Here is a 17,594-nt window from a genome sequence, read left to right on the forward strand (position 1 = left end):
AATCCAAGAGTTATTCCTTATAAATGCTGACATCCTTTAAATGTTCCTTTTTTGTTAGATGTCATGGTGCTAATTAGATGAAGACTGCTAAGACCATGATAAGTAGTGGGTCTCTCAGAAGTTATATCTTGAATAGATACTGTGGATGGCCAATGAATTGGATCCAGAATTGAATAGGAAAAATGAAGGTGGGGGCTGAAAATTTAGATAATTGGAATATTAGCCATAATTCATGTTGTAGAATAAAAGATGAAGAATGTCAAGAGAAATAAAATGGGAAATATTGAATCTCAAATCATATTAGAAAGCATCTATTAGAGGATAAAAAAAGAAAAGTAGATTTGTGGACCAGATAAGGTAAGCAAAATCTACAATAAGTGGATATAGTAGCTTAGCATCTAATATTTCAAAGTACTGGGGGAGGGATTCTATTCAGTGAAAAATACAAGGAAATAGCAATTAGATGGAAAATGGGTTTAGATCAAAATACAACAACAAAATTTAATGACTTAAAAGACTTACATATTAGCAGTACTATAATTAAAATGCTAGAGGAAAATAAAATGTTTTGCATCTAATAACAAATATGGATATGGGGAAAATGTTAATAAAGTAAGGGATGGGGGATATTAAAAATCAACGGATATAGTTTTAATCACAAAGTAAAAAAGTTTTCACAAGGAAATTCAGTGCAACTAGAATAAAAAGAAGATATGTAGATTGAAAAAAAATCATTTAACATCTCTGACTAAAGTCTGCCATACAAAATCTTTAAAGAACTGACACAGATATAAGTTGAAGTGATTCTGCAATAAGTGTTTAAAGGATATGAATAAAGTTTTCAAAAGAAGCATTAAAAAGTTATAAAGAAGCTCAAACTCACTAAGAGAAATGTAAATAAAAATAATTCCAAGATGTTACTTAACCTCCCTGCCCAAAACAAAACAAAGCAAAACCAAAAAAAGTTAAAAAAACCCAAACACTGGCAAAGATTATAAAATCCTTGGGAAAAAATCCAATCTTATTTTGACTCTGAAAAGATAGTCATGTAAATTCACTATTGGTGAGATTATGAAGTGGCCAACTGTTATGGAAGAAATTTATAATTATGAAAGAAAAATTTAAATTTATTCTTATTTTTAATCTATTGAAACTACTGATTTATAACCTAAGAAGATTAATGAAAGAAAGACATGATTCAGATGTATAAAAATATTCATAATAATTCTGTTTGTAATGATATGAATCTAGAAACACACTGTACTCAATGATTCAGGAATGAGTGACAAAATAATAATATATGACTATAACAGAATATTATGGTGCTATAAAGAATAATATGAATTGATGCAGAATGAAGAATGGTAAAACTACAATATATGAGAATTAAACCCAGATAAACTGAGGATATCCCTAAGTGAGAGAATATAGACAGAAAAAAAAGAGCCTAAGCTAAAGCCTAGGGGATACTCATAAAGGCAAGGATTTGGTTGTTGATCTGTCAAAGGAGAAAAAGAAGGAATGGTCAAACAGACAAGAATCACTTCAAGAATAAAAAGGAAAAGTATTAACACCCAAAATTCAGTTCAAATGCAGTGGATGAAATTTTATAATAATATTATAGTTAAAGTCCACAGATTTTCTTCTTAAATAGAAAATTATAAACATAGAGATTGTCAATGTAGTATTGGACATAATTACTGTCTTTTAGGTGTTTTTGCTTAACCATTTATAAGAAATATACTTTTGAAGGTGCTCTTATATTTTGTTGGGCTTTGGTTGTATCTGACTCTTTGTAATTTTAAGTGCAGTTTTCTTGGCAAAAATACTACAGTGGTTTGCTATTTATTTCTCCAGCTCCTTTTATAGATGAGGAAACTAAGACAAACAAGGTTAAGTGACTTGCACAGGGTCACACAGCTAGAAAGTGTCAGACCAGATTTGAACTCAAGAATATCTTCCTTACTCCAAGTCCAGCTGTCTCTCCACTGTGCCCCTGGTTGCCCTAGCTCTTACAGTTATGTATCAATAAAAAAAAGTTTTCAGAGATTTCGTGGCAATAATGAAAGCATCTTAGTTATTGATAATCTCTGTCTCTCCAATCCGTGATTTTTCCCCCTAAACATATAAAATCTTCTCTTTGTAAATTGATAGATGAACAATTTTGAATGTTTTCTCCATCATGGATCACTTCTATATTTGGTTCATTCCACATCAGGACTTTTTTTTTAAAAAAAAATTTAACTGTTGCAATAATTGATTTAAAGTTCCTCATAAAATAGATATGTTATGAAAGTATTAGAGATTGTAGAGGCACATTTTCAGAAAAAAACAAATTTTCTCTTTTTATGTTTTCTTTAAATAGGAACTTATTGAGGTTGACAGTGAAGTGGTATTTGAATTAGCTTCCTATATCTTACAGGTAAGAAACGATCTCATTTCTATATTCTTGGACTATGTGTCTTAATTTGAGTATCAGGGAATGTGATTAAGAACTTAATAAACTGTTTGGGAAATTGTACCCCAAAGAAGGATTTAATGGTTTGACCTACCTAGCTTCTCCTTTAGTAAAGTGATTTTTCTGAGTCACAACCACACACACACACACACACACACACACACACCCATGTAGGCATACATATATCCACATACACATTAGAAGGGAAATAGGATGATCAGAGCATATTATTTAAAATCACATTGCCATAACTATCTACCTACTCTTAGGTTGAATAATATCCCAAACAAGCAATTCATCAAGAAAACTCAAACCAAAAATAATCTATTGTCAATGCATTAGGGAAAAAAACCACAGTAAATCACTTGAGTAATTAGCAAATACACGTGCAAACATGGCCAGAAAGCTATGACTGCAACCACTGATTAATTGTCTTAATTGCTTCCAGCTGAATTTAAGAAAGGGCTATTGGGCACATGGAATCCATCAGAGCTTCCAGTAAATGAATTAAATCCTACTCACCCAGTCCTAAAGATCACATCTTTATTAAGGAAAACGTTGTGCATAAACTGAGTCCAAAAAAATTGATAGTATATGTATCATTTTGTCATTTTATTCTGGATTTAGTCCCCAACATATTAAGCAACTAAGAAAAGCCAACAGAGAATTATCTCATCCCTTATGGAATGACAAGGAAGAGACCTTTAGAATATGAAAAAAGGGAAAACAATGCATGAACATGAGATTTAAGTGGAAAGGTATAGTAAAGCAAATTCATTCATTCATTAAAATAACAGATATTGTTCATGTATCTAATGTATGTCTAGAAGACCCTGAATAAGTTGCTGAAGAGAATGCAAAGATGAATAAAATATGGTTCCTACAAGAAGCTTGTAGTCTAGTAGGGAGATAAGATAGGTGTACACATAATTGTGGTACAAGGCAAAATGTAATATATAGATAGATAGATAGATAGATAGATAGATAGATAGATAGATAGATAGATAGACAGATAGGTATAGATATATAAAGGAGATACAAAGGAATGGGTGACTCTTGTTCTATCTACAGAAACATATCTTGTCCTGGCCCATCCCTGTGGAGCAGGATTGGCATTCTGACTTGTCTGAGATAAACAGAGCTAATGTGGTTCTCCTCCTGAACATAAATTCATCCTTGTATTAGTCAGTGGCCCAATCTCCCCAGCCAACATTAATCCTGGAATAATCCAAATGAACCAGACAGATCAGAGACTCGCTGAAGCAAAACTGACCCTACAGACCTCTAAAACAAAAATGAAATGAAGTTATACATTCTCTTAACATTTTCTCCTATGTATGACCTTCTCTAGCTCAATGTTGTGCCCTTTCCCAGTGATTCTTTTGCTGCTCTTATTGATAAATACTGAGACTCCATATTCCCTGGACTGTAAGTGGGAAAACTAGTCATAGAACCACTCTCATTACTGATTAGCCCAGAAGTAATTACCTTGGCCACTTTGCTCCTTAGGCAATCTGATGGATCTTCACTACCTGCTTTAAGGGGCTTAGCATCTCTTTGTCAAATTTGGAACAAACTCTGGATCTGCAAAACCCTACTGTGGCTCAAAATTCCCAAGCACAAGAAATCTACCAGCCTCTACCATCCTAGTAGATGAGATTACTACTATGCTTGGCCTTTGCTTATGAATCTTTACTTTGGTAGAATGGTGCAGTAGATAATCTACTGATTAAGAAAGAAAGAAAATTTTTTTATTTACTTTTCCAATTCCATGAAGCATTAGTTTTCATCATTTTTTACAGGGTTTTGAGTTTTACATTTTTCTCCCTCCCCCCTTACCTCCCCCTTCCCTAATAGAAAGCAAATATAGACTATACAAGTATAACATGCAAACCATACATCCGTAATATGTAGATTATCTTTTTTATAACTATGTAGCATTTCAGAACTAAGGAAAAAAATCAAAAACTGAGAAAAAGTTTTGAGTTCTAAAGCTAGCAATGAGGTAGTTATACTGATGTTTATATTTTCTTTGTTTCAGGAGGCAAAGGGAGATTTTTCCAGGTAAGTCTGCTAGAATTCCTTTCCTTCCTGCTTTGTATGGCATTGCTCCTACAATTTTCCCCAAAATACAATAATATTATTGTTTATATTTAGAATTGTGCTTTTACTACCATAAATTTATAATTTAGACACATGAGCTTACTTGTAATGAGAGTTCAAAACTTTCTTTGTGCACCATGCATTTGTTGCTTTGAGATAGTGTTCAAGACAAAACATCCTAAATCTATCCAGTGCTCTGACTTGTCATCGAATGCATGACAGATTCAATACATTTTTATTTAGTATGAAAATAGATAGGCAATCACAGCTTATATCAGTATGGGAGAAGATAGTCCCAAAACCCTGTGTTCTGGGTTTGGTTTAAAAAACAACTCCCCACTTAAAAGGATGACTTTACTCTGATTGAACGTAATATTACTATAAATTGAATAATATTGAATAATATATGTAAGTATGATTACAAGTTATCTGGACTCAACTATTATCTCTCCATTAATGAAATATAATGAATTTCTTCTCCATTAACAAATGGATCTGGGTCTCAAAAGAATTGTTACTACAAATGGAGACCTCATTAATAAAAGGAATAAGCCATATGTCTCCCTTGCATCTTCTCTCTCCTCTCTTGCACTTTAGATGATAGTCATAGCTCTGAATGCTTTGTTAACAATATTCATTACTTGAATGCTTACACAACATATTAGGAAAATTTGCTTCAGGAAATCTGAAAGACTGCACATTTTAATTATAACATCAGTTTCATCAAGTTTTGTACATTGGTCAATTAGGTTGAAAGAAATAGCCTAGTAATATCTTTTAGCAATATAACTGCAGTTTATCCTGGATGCTATGTTGTAAATGTTCTTAATGGGATTAGATACTCAAAGATATACTTTATACCTCTGAATCTGTTTATTGAATTCCTCTGAGGTCAGTAGGGCTCATTCTTTAGAACCAAAGGCCACAGACAAAAGTTCTAAATGATCGATTAAACAGCAACAACAATAACAATGAGTCCAGGTTTACAAATTGGGAACAGAAATGGAAATTCAGTATAATAAAGCTTTAAATAAAATCACACAATCACTCTCCCATCACCTGGCCCTAAGCATTCATAGTTTTCCACTGCAACTGTATAGCCTACACAGCATACACCACTTCACTTGTTGGTATCTTTGAACTCTTATAGCCTTGTTGTCTTAATCCTTGCAAGGTTTGTGAATTATCTGATTAATAGGGGTCATAACTGCTTTCTCCCCTTCTCCCTACCTGTGTTTCTTCTGGGATTCAATCAATCTTTCATTAAAATACATATACAATCAGTCAGAGATCCAAAACTGAAGTTCCTTCCAGAACAGTTAAAAGGAGGAGAAGTCTCTGGAATCTCTTGCCTAAACTCTTTAAAATGCAGCTTGTAACAACTGTTTTGAAGTTGTGAGACCTTTTCTTTTTAGTTTCTTTTATCCTACACTTGGTATAGGTGTGAGCTGATAGGGCTGGCACAAACTGAACATATCCACCAAGATTTCATTCTTTTTCCTCTGGGCTTTTGTAAAATTTATTTGACAACTATCGCAATGTCCAGTGAATTTCAATCTATATTATATTTAATCTCAGATTTATCAGGATGTCCTTGTTTTTTATGTTTTTCCTCTTTTCTCTCTCTTTTCCCACTTCTGAACCATTTCTTAAAAATTACTTAGTTTTAAAAATGTCCTGACAAACTGGAATGTGCTTTTTGAATACATAATCTTGCATTACAGAGCTTGGGTCTGTGTGGCCTGTAGACTCTTCTGGAGTCAAGGAAGCAGGGCTTTGGCCTCTGCAATAATTTATTGCTGCCTAATGAGTACACAGAATGCTAGTAGTGTTGTTACAGAGGAACCCCATCTCTGGGTTTGGCCTCATTTGTCAGAGTGCTGCTGAGCAGTTTGTTTGTTCCTGTCTTTGCCTGGGAAGAAGAGTGGCTGGCAGGAGAGGGAGGGAATCACACAGGAAGACCTCTTGATCAAGAAAGCTGGTAGCATCAAACACATAGCATGACTGGAAGATAAGTGAGCTTTCCTGGTGAATCCCCTAATAAATTAGACTTCCTGGAACAAGTTTCAGATTATCATCCTCCTTCCCCCCCACCCCACTCCCCACTCCTCCTCCTCAAAAAAAAATTCAGGATCCTTAGAGATAGCTTATATTTTAAGTTCTTAAAGTTATAAATTCAGAGAAGAAATAATAAATTCTGATTTTCTGAATCTAACTAGGTACAACTATACTATCCACAGCAATAAAATACCAAATTTATCATTAACACCTAAAATTGGCAATGTGTGCTTAATTCATCCTTTATAAAGGTTTACCTGCATTTAAGAAGACTCAACTCCAGTTGAGACCCAAGCTCCAATTCCATCTCTGCTATTGACTTGCCATCTGACCTTGCTAGGTGACCTTTGGCTTGACCTAATTAATCTCTCTGCTACTCAGTTTTCTCCTTTGAAATATAAGGAAGTTTGAATAGTTGATCTCTTAGATGATTTGCAATTATAATCTAATATTAATATTCTGAGAATGATCTAAGAACTCTCTCTTTCTCCCTCCCTCCTGTTAATAACTATAGTAATTACAATTTAGAATCTACATTAAGAATTCATTTTGTTCACAACTCTGCATAAATCTAAAATTAGATTTCATGAAAACCAACAGTTGTTTCAAGAAGTATTTAATAGATTGGTTTTCTTTAGGGGATATGGCCCTGAAGGGCAGCTAGGTGGCACAGTGTCTAGAGCACCTGCTCTGGAGTCAAGAGGACCTGAGTTCAAATCAGGACTCGAGACACTTAATTACCTAGCTGTGTGACCTTGTGCAAGTCACTTAATCCCATTGCCTTTCAAAAAAACAAAGTGTGTGTGTGTGGGAGAGAGAGAGAGAGAAAGTGAGACAGATGACCCTGTCAATACAGCATTTTATTTATATAATTAACAAAATTATATATTAACTTTATGGGAATTTCTTTCTATCACAAGTTATAGAACTTCCCTCTATTTTGTCATAAAATCAAATAGTCTCTCAGATTGATAAACTTATATACACAAAGGAAAATTCTTTCATGACTTAGGCTGTTATTTATTAACTTGAATTGATAATTTACTAGAAAAGATTCTATGTTCTAGGAAGTTTATTTATCCCCTCAATATTAATTGTTAGTTATATACCAACATTTATTGCAGAAAATAAAAAGGTATTCTATGAAAAATCTGATAAGTGTCCCTCCCCAAATTAATTTATAATGAATTATTCTGATACAAAAGTAATAGAAGACAAGAATCATAGGTTGTAAATTATGCTTCAGGTGCAAAAAATAAGAGGGTCAAAGATTTATAAACTATACAAAAACCTGATGCCATATCAATAATGTTTTCTTTCTTTTTTTTAAGTTTTTTTGCAAGGCAAATGGGGTTAAGTGGCTTGCCCAAAGCCACACAGCTAGGTAATTCCACCTAGCTGCTCCAATAATGTTTTCTTTATAAAAAGAATTGAGGAATGGGAATGCCCCCCAAAATCACAAAAAATGAATTATATTATGGTGGAAAATAAATGACTAGTTACCAATGTGCAAGGTATTTCTAAATTAGTTTTTTGTTGTTAGAACAAAGATTAAAATCAATACCAAGTCAAATATTACAATAACAGTGAGAAGATATGATATACAATTTAAGCATTAGCAACCTGGTCTATTTAAACAAGCTATTGACATTGAAAATTAGGATATGGATAAACAGAAGAGCTATGTGGATAAATAAATAGAACACTACCACCATTTCTTATCCAATGTAAAATAGTCACCTCAACCACAAGAACAAATTAATCCAGAATTTGCCTAAACTACCAACTATTGATCTTCTGGCCTGGTGATAGAAATCAAGGGAAACACCAGAATATGATATAGACTACTTTATAAAATCTTACAGAAATGGAGGAAATATTTCAAGAAGTAAGCAATTCATTCCTACTGATTTATGGTGACAAAATCCAAACATTCTTATCATATATATATATATGTATATATATACATATATATATACATATACATACATTCTCATTCTTGCTAATCTATAAATTCCCCCCCCCAAAAAAAGACCACCAAAATTCTCAAATTCTAGTAGGGAGCACTTTCCTTTTTGTTTTGTAATATTTTTTGAATTCCAATAGGCGTGAAATATGAATGGCATACAATTTGTACTGTATGAGGGATGTATTGGTGAGATTATAGATCCATCAAAATAATAAATAGTTCCCTGAGTTTACATGGGATAATTATGAATATGATGCATTTTATATATAATATAAAATATATATGACTTTAGTTTACTTATTTAGCAATGAAGAATTTTAAAAGAGTTTTTGCACATATATGACACAGATCAACACCTAGGGTAGGTCAACAGGACATCGAAGAAGTATATTTTCCCTATGGCAGTCCATCCTAAAGGATTTCAGTTCTCTGCTAACCCAATTCTGTGTGTGTGTGGCCCCAGGCCACTATACCTGGATCAAGTTACTATGGATTCCCATTGCCAGTATCTACTTTCACCAACTAGCATAACCTTCTCTGACAACCTCATCCTGCTTCCTCCCTAAGGTTGAAAATTTGTGGGGGGAGGGAAGGAGTAGGGAGTCATAGGCTGTGATATGATGAACTAGAATCTAGAGAATGTGCAATTCCTTCTTATATCATAGTGGAATTCTATTGACTAAGAGAGTCAGCTCTTTTCTCCCACCTAAAGTGAATTTACACTTGATTCTAAATTTCCTAGTAACAGCTCTGATAAGTCATAAACTACATACAAGGCTGAAATATCTTTCCAAAGAATAAAATTTCAACTTTTTTTTAACCTCATGAGTAACCCAAAGCAAGGTTTTTTTTCTCTTTGGCTCTATTTGTTTAGCAAATTTGTCTGATTATAATTTTTCAGTTCTCCTTTCTATGCACTTGGTATTAATTCTAACTTGAATTTTCATCATTAAGAAAGAAGGATAAGTAAGTCAATAGAGGAAGAAAAGGAGGTCCTATTGTGAATAATATAAAGCCACTGTAAAAAATTAAAATATACTAAATATGTAGATATATACTAAATTCTAAGCGTGAAATGTAATTTAAAAGTTTTAGGTAAATGTTCAGAAAAGAATTCTACTCAAATGTAGCATTTTCTCCCTTGTTTTCTCTTAATAGATACAATTTACTTTCTGGTTTGTGAAGTAGAATTATTGATCATTATCAAATAAACAGATTATGCCTTTGCTATCACTTCCAATTCCAACCCTCCTAGTTGGGATAATATGATTAGTGAGTTTGAATTTTAGGAGAGACCAGCCTTCCAATCCAATTTAGAAGAATACATGGGTATAACATGTAACTTCCCTGTACCTCAGTTTGACCATCTGGATAACAGAAATAATGATTCCTATAGTACCTATCTGATAGGACTATAGTGAATATCAAATGAGATAATAGATTAAGAAGTGCTTTGTAAATCTTAAAAATCTACCTGAATATAAACTAAAATTATTATTGATGATGATGATAACCTTATATGCAACCATAATTGGGATGTCAGTCAATGAAAACAGTATTCATTTAAAATGAGTATAACAAAGCAGTTGAATAAGCTAAATAATAGTAGGGTATTGGAAAAGTCACAGTTTGCTAATTTATTTATCTTTCAGTCTAAGACTGAAGGGATATAAAAATCTTGAGAATTTTAACCTTACTTTGTTTTATCTTCTTGAACAAATAAAAATTACAACAATTTCAGAAAAGTAAGCCCAAAAGACTATATTCAAAAATTCCATTTTATACAATTATGCAATAATACAAAAATTCCTTAATTTTATTTGAATTTTTTTGCACAAGACATATATTTCTATATACAAAGCTCAAAGCATAATATTATTTCTAGGAAATTAAACTGCCCTAAACTATAGTTTAAGATTTTTCACATTTCTTTGAATAAAAATATTAGTAGTATGCTTCTCACATGTGCCACCAAACTAGGAGAGAGCTCTAATCCTTTGGATGATAGAGATTCAGATTCCAAAAATTTACTTCCACAATCCAAAACATTGGACCACACCTTAGAAGATAAAATTTCATAGGAAAAATATAAAGTCTTCCATTAGATTTTTTAAAAACTCAATTTCACAAGTAGAAAGTAGAGGATGCTTTGGCCAGAAAATCTTTTGTCTAAAAAAGATCTGAGGTTACCAATGGACAATTCAATATGATGTAACGATGTGACATTAGAATAAAAAAAAACTCACATGCTACACTTCATGAGAAAGGGGGAGGGAGGGTGGGAGAGAGAGAGAGAGAGAGAGAGAGAGAGAGAGAGAGAGAGAGAGAGAGAGAGAGAGAGAGAGAAGCATTTTTAAAATGGCTCCTTTGTGGCAAGTACTAGTCTAAGTGCTTTAAAAAAATTTTTTTGGCCATCACAACAACTTGGAAGCTAAGCGCTATTATTACATGCATTTTACAGTTTTGGAAACCAAGGCAGATAGATGTTATATGACTTTGGCCAGGGTCACACAGCTAGAAAGTGTCTGAGGCTAGATTTCATCTTAAGTGTTCCTGACTCCATTCTCAATGCTCAGCACCACCTAGCTATCAGTAAGAAAGACATAACATCCTAAAAAATAGCTACTGTTCTCAGCTGTAATCAGATGATATCTAATATATTTCTGTGTTCAATTCTAGGAGTCATATTTTAGAAACTGTCTTCACTTTAGGGCAGTTTAATTTCCTAAAAATAATATCATGCTTTGTACTTTGTATATTGCAATGTATTCTGTGCAAAAAATATAAATACAACTGGCATTAATAAGCCAGGATACATATAGGAGAAAGTAACCAGAATTGTGAACTGCCTTACAGTCATGATCTAAAGATTAGTTGAAACAAGAAAAGATATTTAACCTTAAATAGGGAAGGAACCATGAAAGTTAGTTTTAGGTATTTGAAGGATAGTTGTGAAAAATAGAAGTTACACTTGTCACCTTAGTCCTGGGTTAGGATTAGGACCAAAAGGGAGAAATGCAGGGGTACAGACTTTCATCTATAGAAAAGACATTCAATTTGTTGTTGAGTCATTTCAGTCACATCTGACTCTTTGTGACCCCCATTTGGGGTTTTCTTGGCAAAGATACTGGAGTAGTTTCTCATTTCCTTCTCTATTTCATTTTGAAGATGAGGAAACTGAGACAGTGTTAAATGACTTCCCAGGTTCACCCAGGTAGCAAGTATCTGAGACCAGATTTGAATTTAGTAAGATGAGCCTTCCTGATGCTAGGTCAAGCTCTATCAACTGCATCATTTTGCTGCCAACATTTAATAAAAATAATGTAAAAATACCTCAGAAGTTTTGCAGGCCCACTACCATCACCACCACCCCCTCATACAGACACACACACACACACACACACACACACACACACACACACACACACACACATATACACACATACATACAGAAGTCTTCAAGCAGAGGTTGAATGTAGTTCTTCTCTAATTTGTCATTTTAACAATGTCCTTGGAGCACCAAGAAGTTAAGATTCTCCTAGGATAACACAATCAATACTTTTCAGAGGTAGCTGTCCTGTCCTCAGGGCCTGTCTCAACCCACACATCATTGCTACCAATACAAATAAAGAAATGAGGAAGTTCCTACCCTCAGGGAGCTTGGATTCTGTAGACTTTAATATCAGTAAGCTTTATGCCAAACCTGATTATTTTTTAAAAGTATCTTAGCCCTTCATCAAATACTGGTAAAAAATAATAGACATCAAAATAGTTATGTCTTCATTACAGATATTTATACCTATTATATCCATAGGGCCTGGTGACACACATCTGTTATATGGAAATTTGGGGTATGAGAGAATTGGTCTAGTTATTGAAACCAGGTCAGCAAACAACATTTGCTGGGAAATGGAAATAGTCATATTATATAAAATTAATGTTAATCACTGAAATGAAATATGTATTATGCTGTTAGCAAATAGCACTTGAAGAAAACCTACAGTTAAAGGAATATAACATGCAAGGACCTTTGGTCTGAACTTTTATTACCCAGGGGACAGTGTGCACTCATGACTTGTATGGTAAGGAAAAGGGAACCCTGATCTTAGTATCACCATTTCAACAAATCAGAAAAACAAAGAAGAGAAGTAGGGGTTTGAAGACTTGAGGTCAACCTCTAAGACATCTATTCTTCAAGTTCAGTTTAAGCAGATCAAGAAAGTGATTATCAGAGCTCAGAAATCAGGTTAAAATGTCATTGTATCAATTGACTAAAAACCCTAAATTTTCTTTGTAGCTTATAGAAATTTTCCATTTAGGGGGGACGGGTAATAATTCAAGTCTTTAGAAATAAAATAATAGGCAACAGTATGACTAAACCAACTCAAAATAACTCAAGCAGCATAATTGTTAAATTTTCATATAAGCATTTATATCTTAGAAATAGTGAACATTATGATCTAGGCTTGATTGTTATGCTGATTGTCTGGATTTAAGAGAGTGATGGAGAAAATGTTCTGTGCCTTTTTAAAAATTTTTTTTAAGGCAGTGGGGTTAAGTGACTTGCCCAGGGTCACACAGGCAATTATTAAGTATCTGAGGTCAGATTTGAACTCAGGTCTCCTGGCTCCAGGGCCAGTACTCTATCCCCTGTGCAACCTTAGCTGCCCTGAGAAAATGTTAATAAAAACATTACACTCAAAAGTGTATCTTTATTTATTATTTATTTATTATTTATTTATCTATTATGAGATATATTACACAAATAGTGGCCTTTATTAGTAAAGGGAAATTACCTTCTCTATTTCAGAGCAGGGAAATAGACCATTTAAGTGAACTGAAAAAGTCTACTTAACACTCAGAAACACTATATCCTTGTTCCAAATAAAAGAAAAGCTTTTAATATTTTATCTTAAATACTTTCTGTGACTGTGGTATCACTGCCTAGGAAGGTAAGAGGATGAGGTCTTTAGAGGTAGGAGTAGCATTAGTATTTTTTTCATTTCCGAAAAATATCTCCTTTTTTCTTTTTTTAGTTTTTGCAAGGCAAATGGGGCTAAGTGGCTTGCCCAAGGCCACACAGCTAGGTAATTATTAAGTGTCTGAGGCCAGATTTGAACCCAGGTACTCCTGACTCTAGGGGCCCGGGCTTTATCCACTGTGCCACTTAGCCACCCCAAAATATCTCCTTTCTTAAGAGCACTTATAAGTAAATTTCATATAAATTGGAGTTTTCAAAATCTGTTAAGTACTATTTTAGTCTTTTCAGTTACACAAAAATATTTTTAGTAGGTCATGGGATAAAGAAATTGTAACAAGTGAATTCTTACCAAAAATTAACAGCAACAAAGGGTCAAAAAGTTAGGGGTTTTTTTACGAAATACTCACTCTCAGTAGTAAAAACACTTGTAAAGATTATGATTTAAAGAACACAAGTTATTTTAACAACACAAGTTATTTTCCTACCTCTCCAAGATACAATATTGAACATTGATTAATGAGCTGGTGCAGCTCATTTCACAGGATGCCTTTTTCTCACCTAAATATATTATTTTGAATTTAAATAAATGTCTCTTCTCCACAATCTCTTGAGTTGATTGCAAATAATTATTATGCTGTTTAATCATTTGAGACTTATTTTCTTTAATATTTTTTGTGATTGCCCCCATGAGATTCAACAACTATTATTAGAGTAAAAAGGAAAGTTAATAGATGTTCTGAATCTCTGGTTTGATTAGAAGGAATAGCCAGCCAGACAATGATTCGGGTATGGAAGATTTGTCATGAAACTCAAATAATTTTGTTAGTTTTAATATGCAAATTTCTATTTTTGTATGCTAGAAACTTTAATGGGGGAGGGCAGAGGAAGAAAAGGAAGAATCTTTTAAAAATGAAATATTGCAAACCTATTCCAACCGTAAAGAAAGTTATTTGGGGGAAATTTGAACTGATCTGATTCTTATTTTGTGTAACTCATAGGGAGGAAATTTTTTCCTACAATTTGCAAATATCTTTTAAGACCTTGAGGGTCAAAGATAATTTAGGAACAGCTGAAGCTTGGTAGGCTAGTAAGACCTCTTCAGAGGAACAGAATCTGCAAGGTTTTGAAACAAAATGTAAAATGAGGAAGTTGCCATCCTAAATTGGTACAGAAATCTTTGGTTCATCCGTAGAGCAACATTGTACATAGTTTTAAGTTCTGTAACAATAGAGTTTCACATCCTTAGAATGGAGGGAAGAGTTTTATTGTAGGGTATGTTCCTAGGATATATACTTCTAATGCGTAAGAACAATACCAAAAGAAGGAAATTAATGGGGCAGTCGCTCCCTTTCATTTTGTAATTCTATAATTTCATAGTTGCTGAGTTGACATTGTACCTTTCACCTAAAAAATCTCAGAGATTTATGTTATGAAGTCAAATATATAGATCATTACATTAAATTCACATCTTTAGATAGACAGATAATGCATTTTAGACAGATAGCTACTGACTATGGTTCAGGTTCTGAACTAAAGTGCTGGGCCTATGAGTGTAAGAAACAAGTAAGCAGGACAGCCAATCAATCTCTTTCTCTCTTTCTCAAGGTGCTTACATTCTAATTGTGAAGGCAACATATAAGGGGAAGTTCAGAAGTGAGGACTGGCGAGGTACTATGGAAAGTTCACTTGCTAGAGTTCAATTTCCCAGGGATAGAGTCTATTGTGGGGGGGCACGGGGGAAGAGGATCTGATTTATGACAGAACTGCAAGCATCTTGGAACTGATAGAGACTTTTAAGAGATTATTAGAAGGGATTTATTCAGTTCCTTCACTGTACAGAAAATGAAACTGAGTTTTGTTGACTAGGAAGGTTATTGTTTTTTATCCAAGATCATGTTACTAGTTAGTTGCAAAGGCAAGACTAGAACAAAAATCTTTTCCTACCAATTTTGAAGTAGGGTTTCTTTAACAAGGAAATGGTCAAACTGGGGAATGGTATGTTTTTAATATTTAGTTAACTGTGTTTCCATAGATTGGTTTCCTTTGTAGTCCTCTACATTTGATTTTGTGCATTTAAAAGCATTATTGTGAGAAGGGGTCCCTGTACTTCATCAGATGTCAAAGGGATCCATGAAACAAAATGAAACAAAACAAAAAGGTGAAAAACCTCTATAAGTCTATCAGAAAAAAGTTGAAGAACATTCTCACAGTCTTAGTCTTTCTAAACTATTAGCCAGCCTTAACTGCAGGGCTGATAAATAGAAAAGTCTTGAACTGTTTTTTTTATTTTATTTTATCTTTTTGTTTTGGGGTAATTTCAAAACATTACGTCCTATTATTAATACTATGGATCTGTCCTTATATTGCAAATTAAAAGTCTGGTGGATTATCTGGGAGCAGTGTGGGAATTTAAATGACTTCTTGTGCCTTATACAGCTGATATGCATCTGAGTGGACATCAGTCCATTTTTTTCTTTCTCCAAGGAGACAGCTGTTGTTCTCCTCCACCTTTTTCTTACTTAGGCTAATTACACAATCCTTTTTTTATTTGGTCTTTTTAGTAAAAATTCTTTTGGGAACCACATAAATATATTTAGGTTTCACCTGTTTTATAGTTTACCCAAGGAAAGAGAACTCAAGAAACATGCTTTATTGTACCAAGAGTTTTGATCAAGGCAGAAATCTAAAATAGATTAATGTTTAGCCTTTGTAATAATGAAGCACAATACATAAAAATACTAATTGTCATTCTCTTCATTGACAACAAATATCTGACAATAGGTCTTTATCTTTATTCATGGTACAAAACAACATATATCATGGCTTTGGAAAAGTCTTCAAAAATGTCACTTCATCTCTATTGGATGACCATTAGAAAACTTATTGGAAAAGTTCTCATGATGCTAGACTGCCATGAGTAATGACCAAAATTACAGCTTAATCCCTTCTCATAGACCTAAAAAAGTGAAGGTTTTTCTCACCAGTACTACCTACTGCTCTAGTATAGAGTAATTTTTATTGTAACCATCCTAAAACAGAGGGTTAGCCTTCTGTGCCTTTTAGGGCAGCTGGATCTGGAGAGATCTAGACAAAGGCATCCACTTCATTGGACTGATGGAAAGAACAACGATCATGTTTTCTCTTTATGAAATTTTAGTTCATTTAATAATTATCTAACCAGCAATAAAACCAAGAGGATGTAGTTCAGAAGAGTTAACTTGGTCAAAAGCATGTTTAAATATTTTATATTTTCAATATATCCCCAGATTAACCCATTATGTGACATCACTCTAGCTTTTTGACTTTAGTTAACTTTTTTATACTAGTGAGGAAAACCACTTTAGAAAGACCATCCAAGAATATTCTGTTCCTCGCTTTAATCAGAGGCAATTCTGATTTTTTTCTAAGAGTTTGTTCTGATAACATGTTTTATTTTTCTCCAGATGAGAACAAACATATTTTGAATTCTGCTGACCCTTCTCAGATAGCATTTGCCTGATGCTACCTACCCTTTGGAGCATTTGGCTACATTTCCAAAACTATTTGACAAAGATTTTTTAGCTCAGTTATTGGAAATCAACTTCTTTCCTAAGCTATTGCCATGATTTCCCATGGCAACAAAATAACACTCCTCAGAAAAGACAGTTTATCACAGCCATAGCTAGCATAAATGATAAACATAAAATAGTACTGCTTTTATTTTAGAAGTGTAGTGTAAAATGTGGTGAACATAAAAATGGAATTTTACTGACATTGGAACAACTAGTTTACTGTATGTGGAACATGTATTAAAAGTGAGCATAGTGAGAGTGAATTACTTAGAAACATAGTGGTAATTATGGGCATTAGATTCAGTATGAGTATGAATTCTGTCTCTGCTAGTTACAGTCTATGTGACCTTGAACAAGTTCTTTGAACTACTTTAAGGGGTCATATTAGACGTCATTGGTCCTCCTCAAAAATGAAAGACAACATTTCAACTCAAGATGACCTAAAATCCTTTACATCTCTTAAGTGTCAAAATA

The 17,594-nt window shown here is 33.5% G+C and overlaps 1 protein-coding gene across 7 annotated transcripts in view; it reads left to right on the forward strand.

Moving 5' to 3' along the window:
- FRMD4A (FERM domain containing 4A) overlaps positions 1-17,594 on the forward strand; it is a 573,082-nt gene that overhangs the window by 442,185 nt on the left and 113,303 nt on the right. For all 7 annotated transcript variants that reach the window (XM_074194087.1, XM_074194085.1, XM_074194086.1 and 4 more), the window contains exons 6-7: positions 2,366-2,422; positions 4,500-4,522. In XM_074194087.1, the coding sequence (XP_074050188.1) occupies positions 2,366-2,422; positions 4,500-4,522 (80 nt within the window). The remainder of the gene's footprint in view (positions 1-2,365; positions 2,423-4,499; positions 4,523-17,594) is intronic.

This window comes from Macrotis lagotis, chromosome 7, assembly GCF_037893015.1.
Source record: "Macrotis lagotis isolate mMagLag1 chromosome 7, bilby.v1.9.chrom.fasta, whole genome shotgun sequence".
NCBI lineage: Eukaryota > Metazoa > Chordata > Mammalia > Peramelemorphia > Peramelidae > Macrotis > Macrotis lagotis.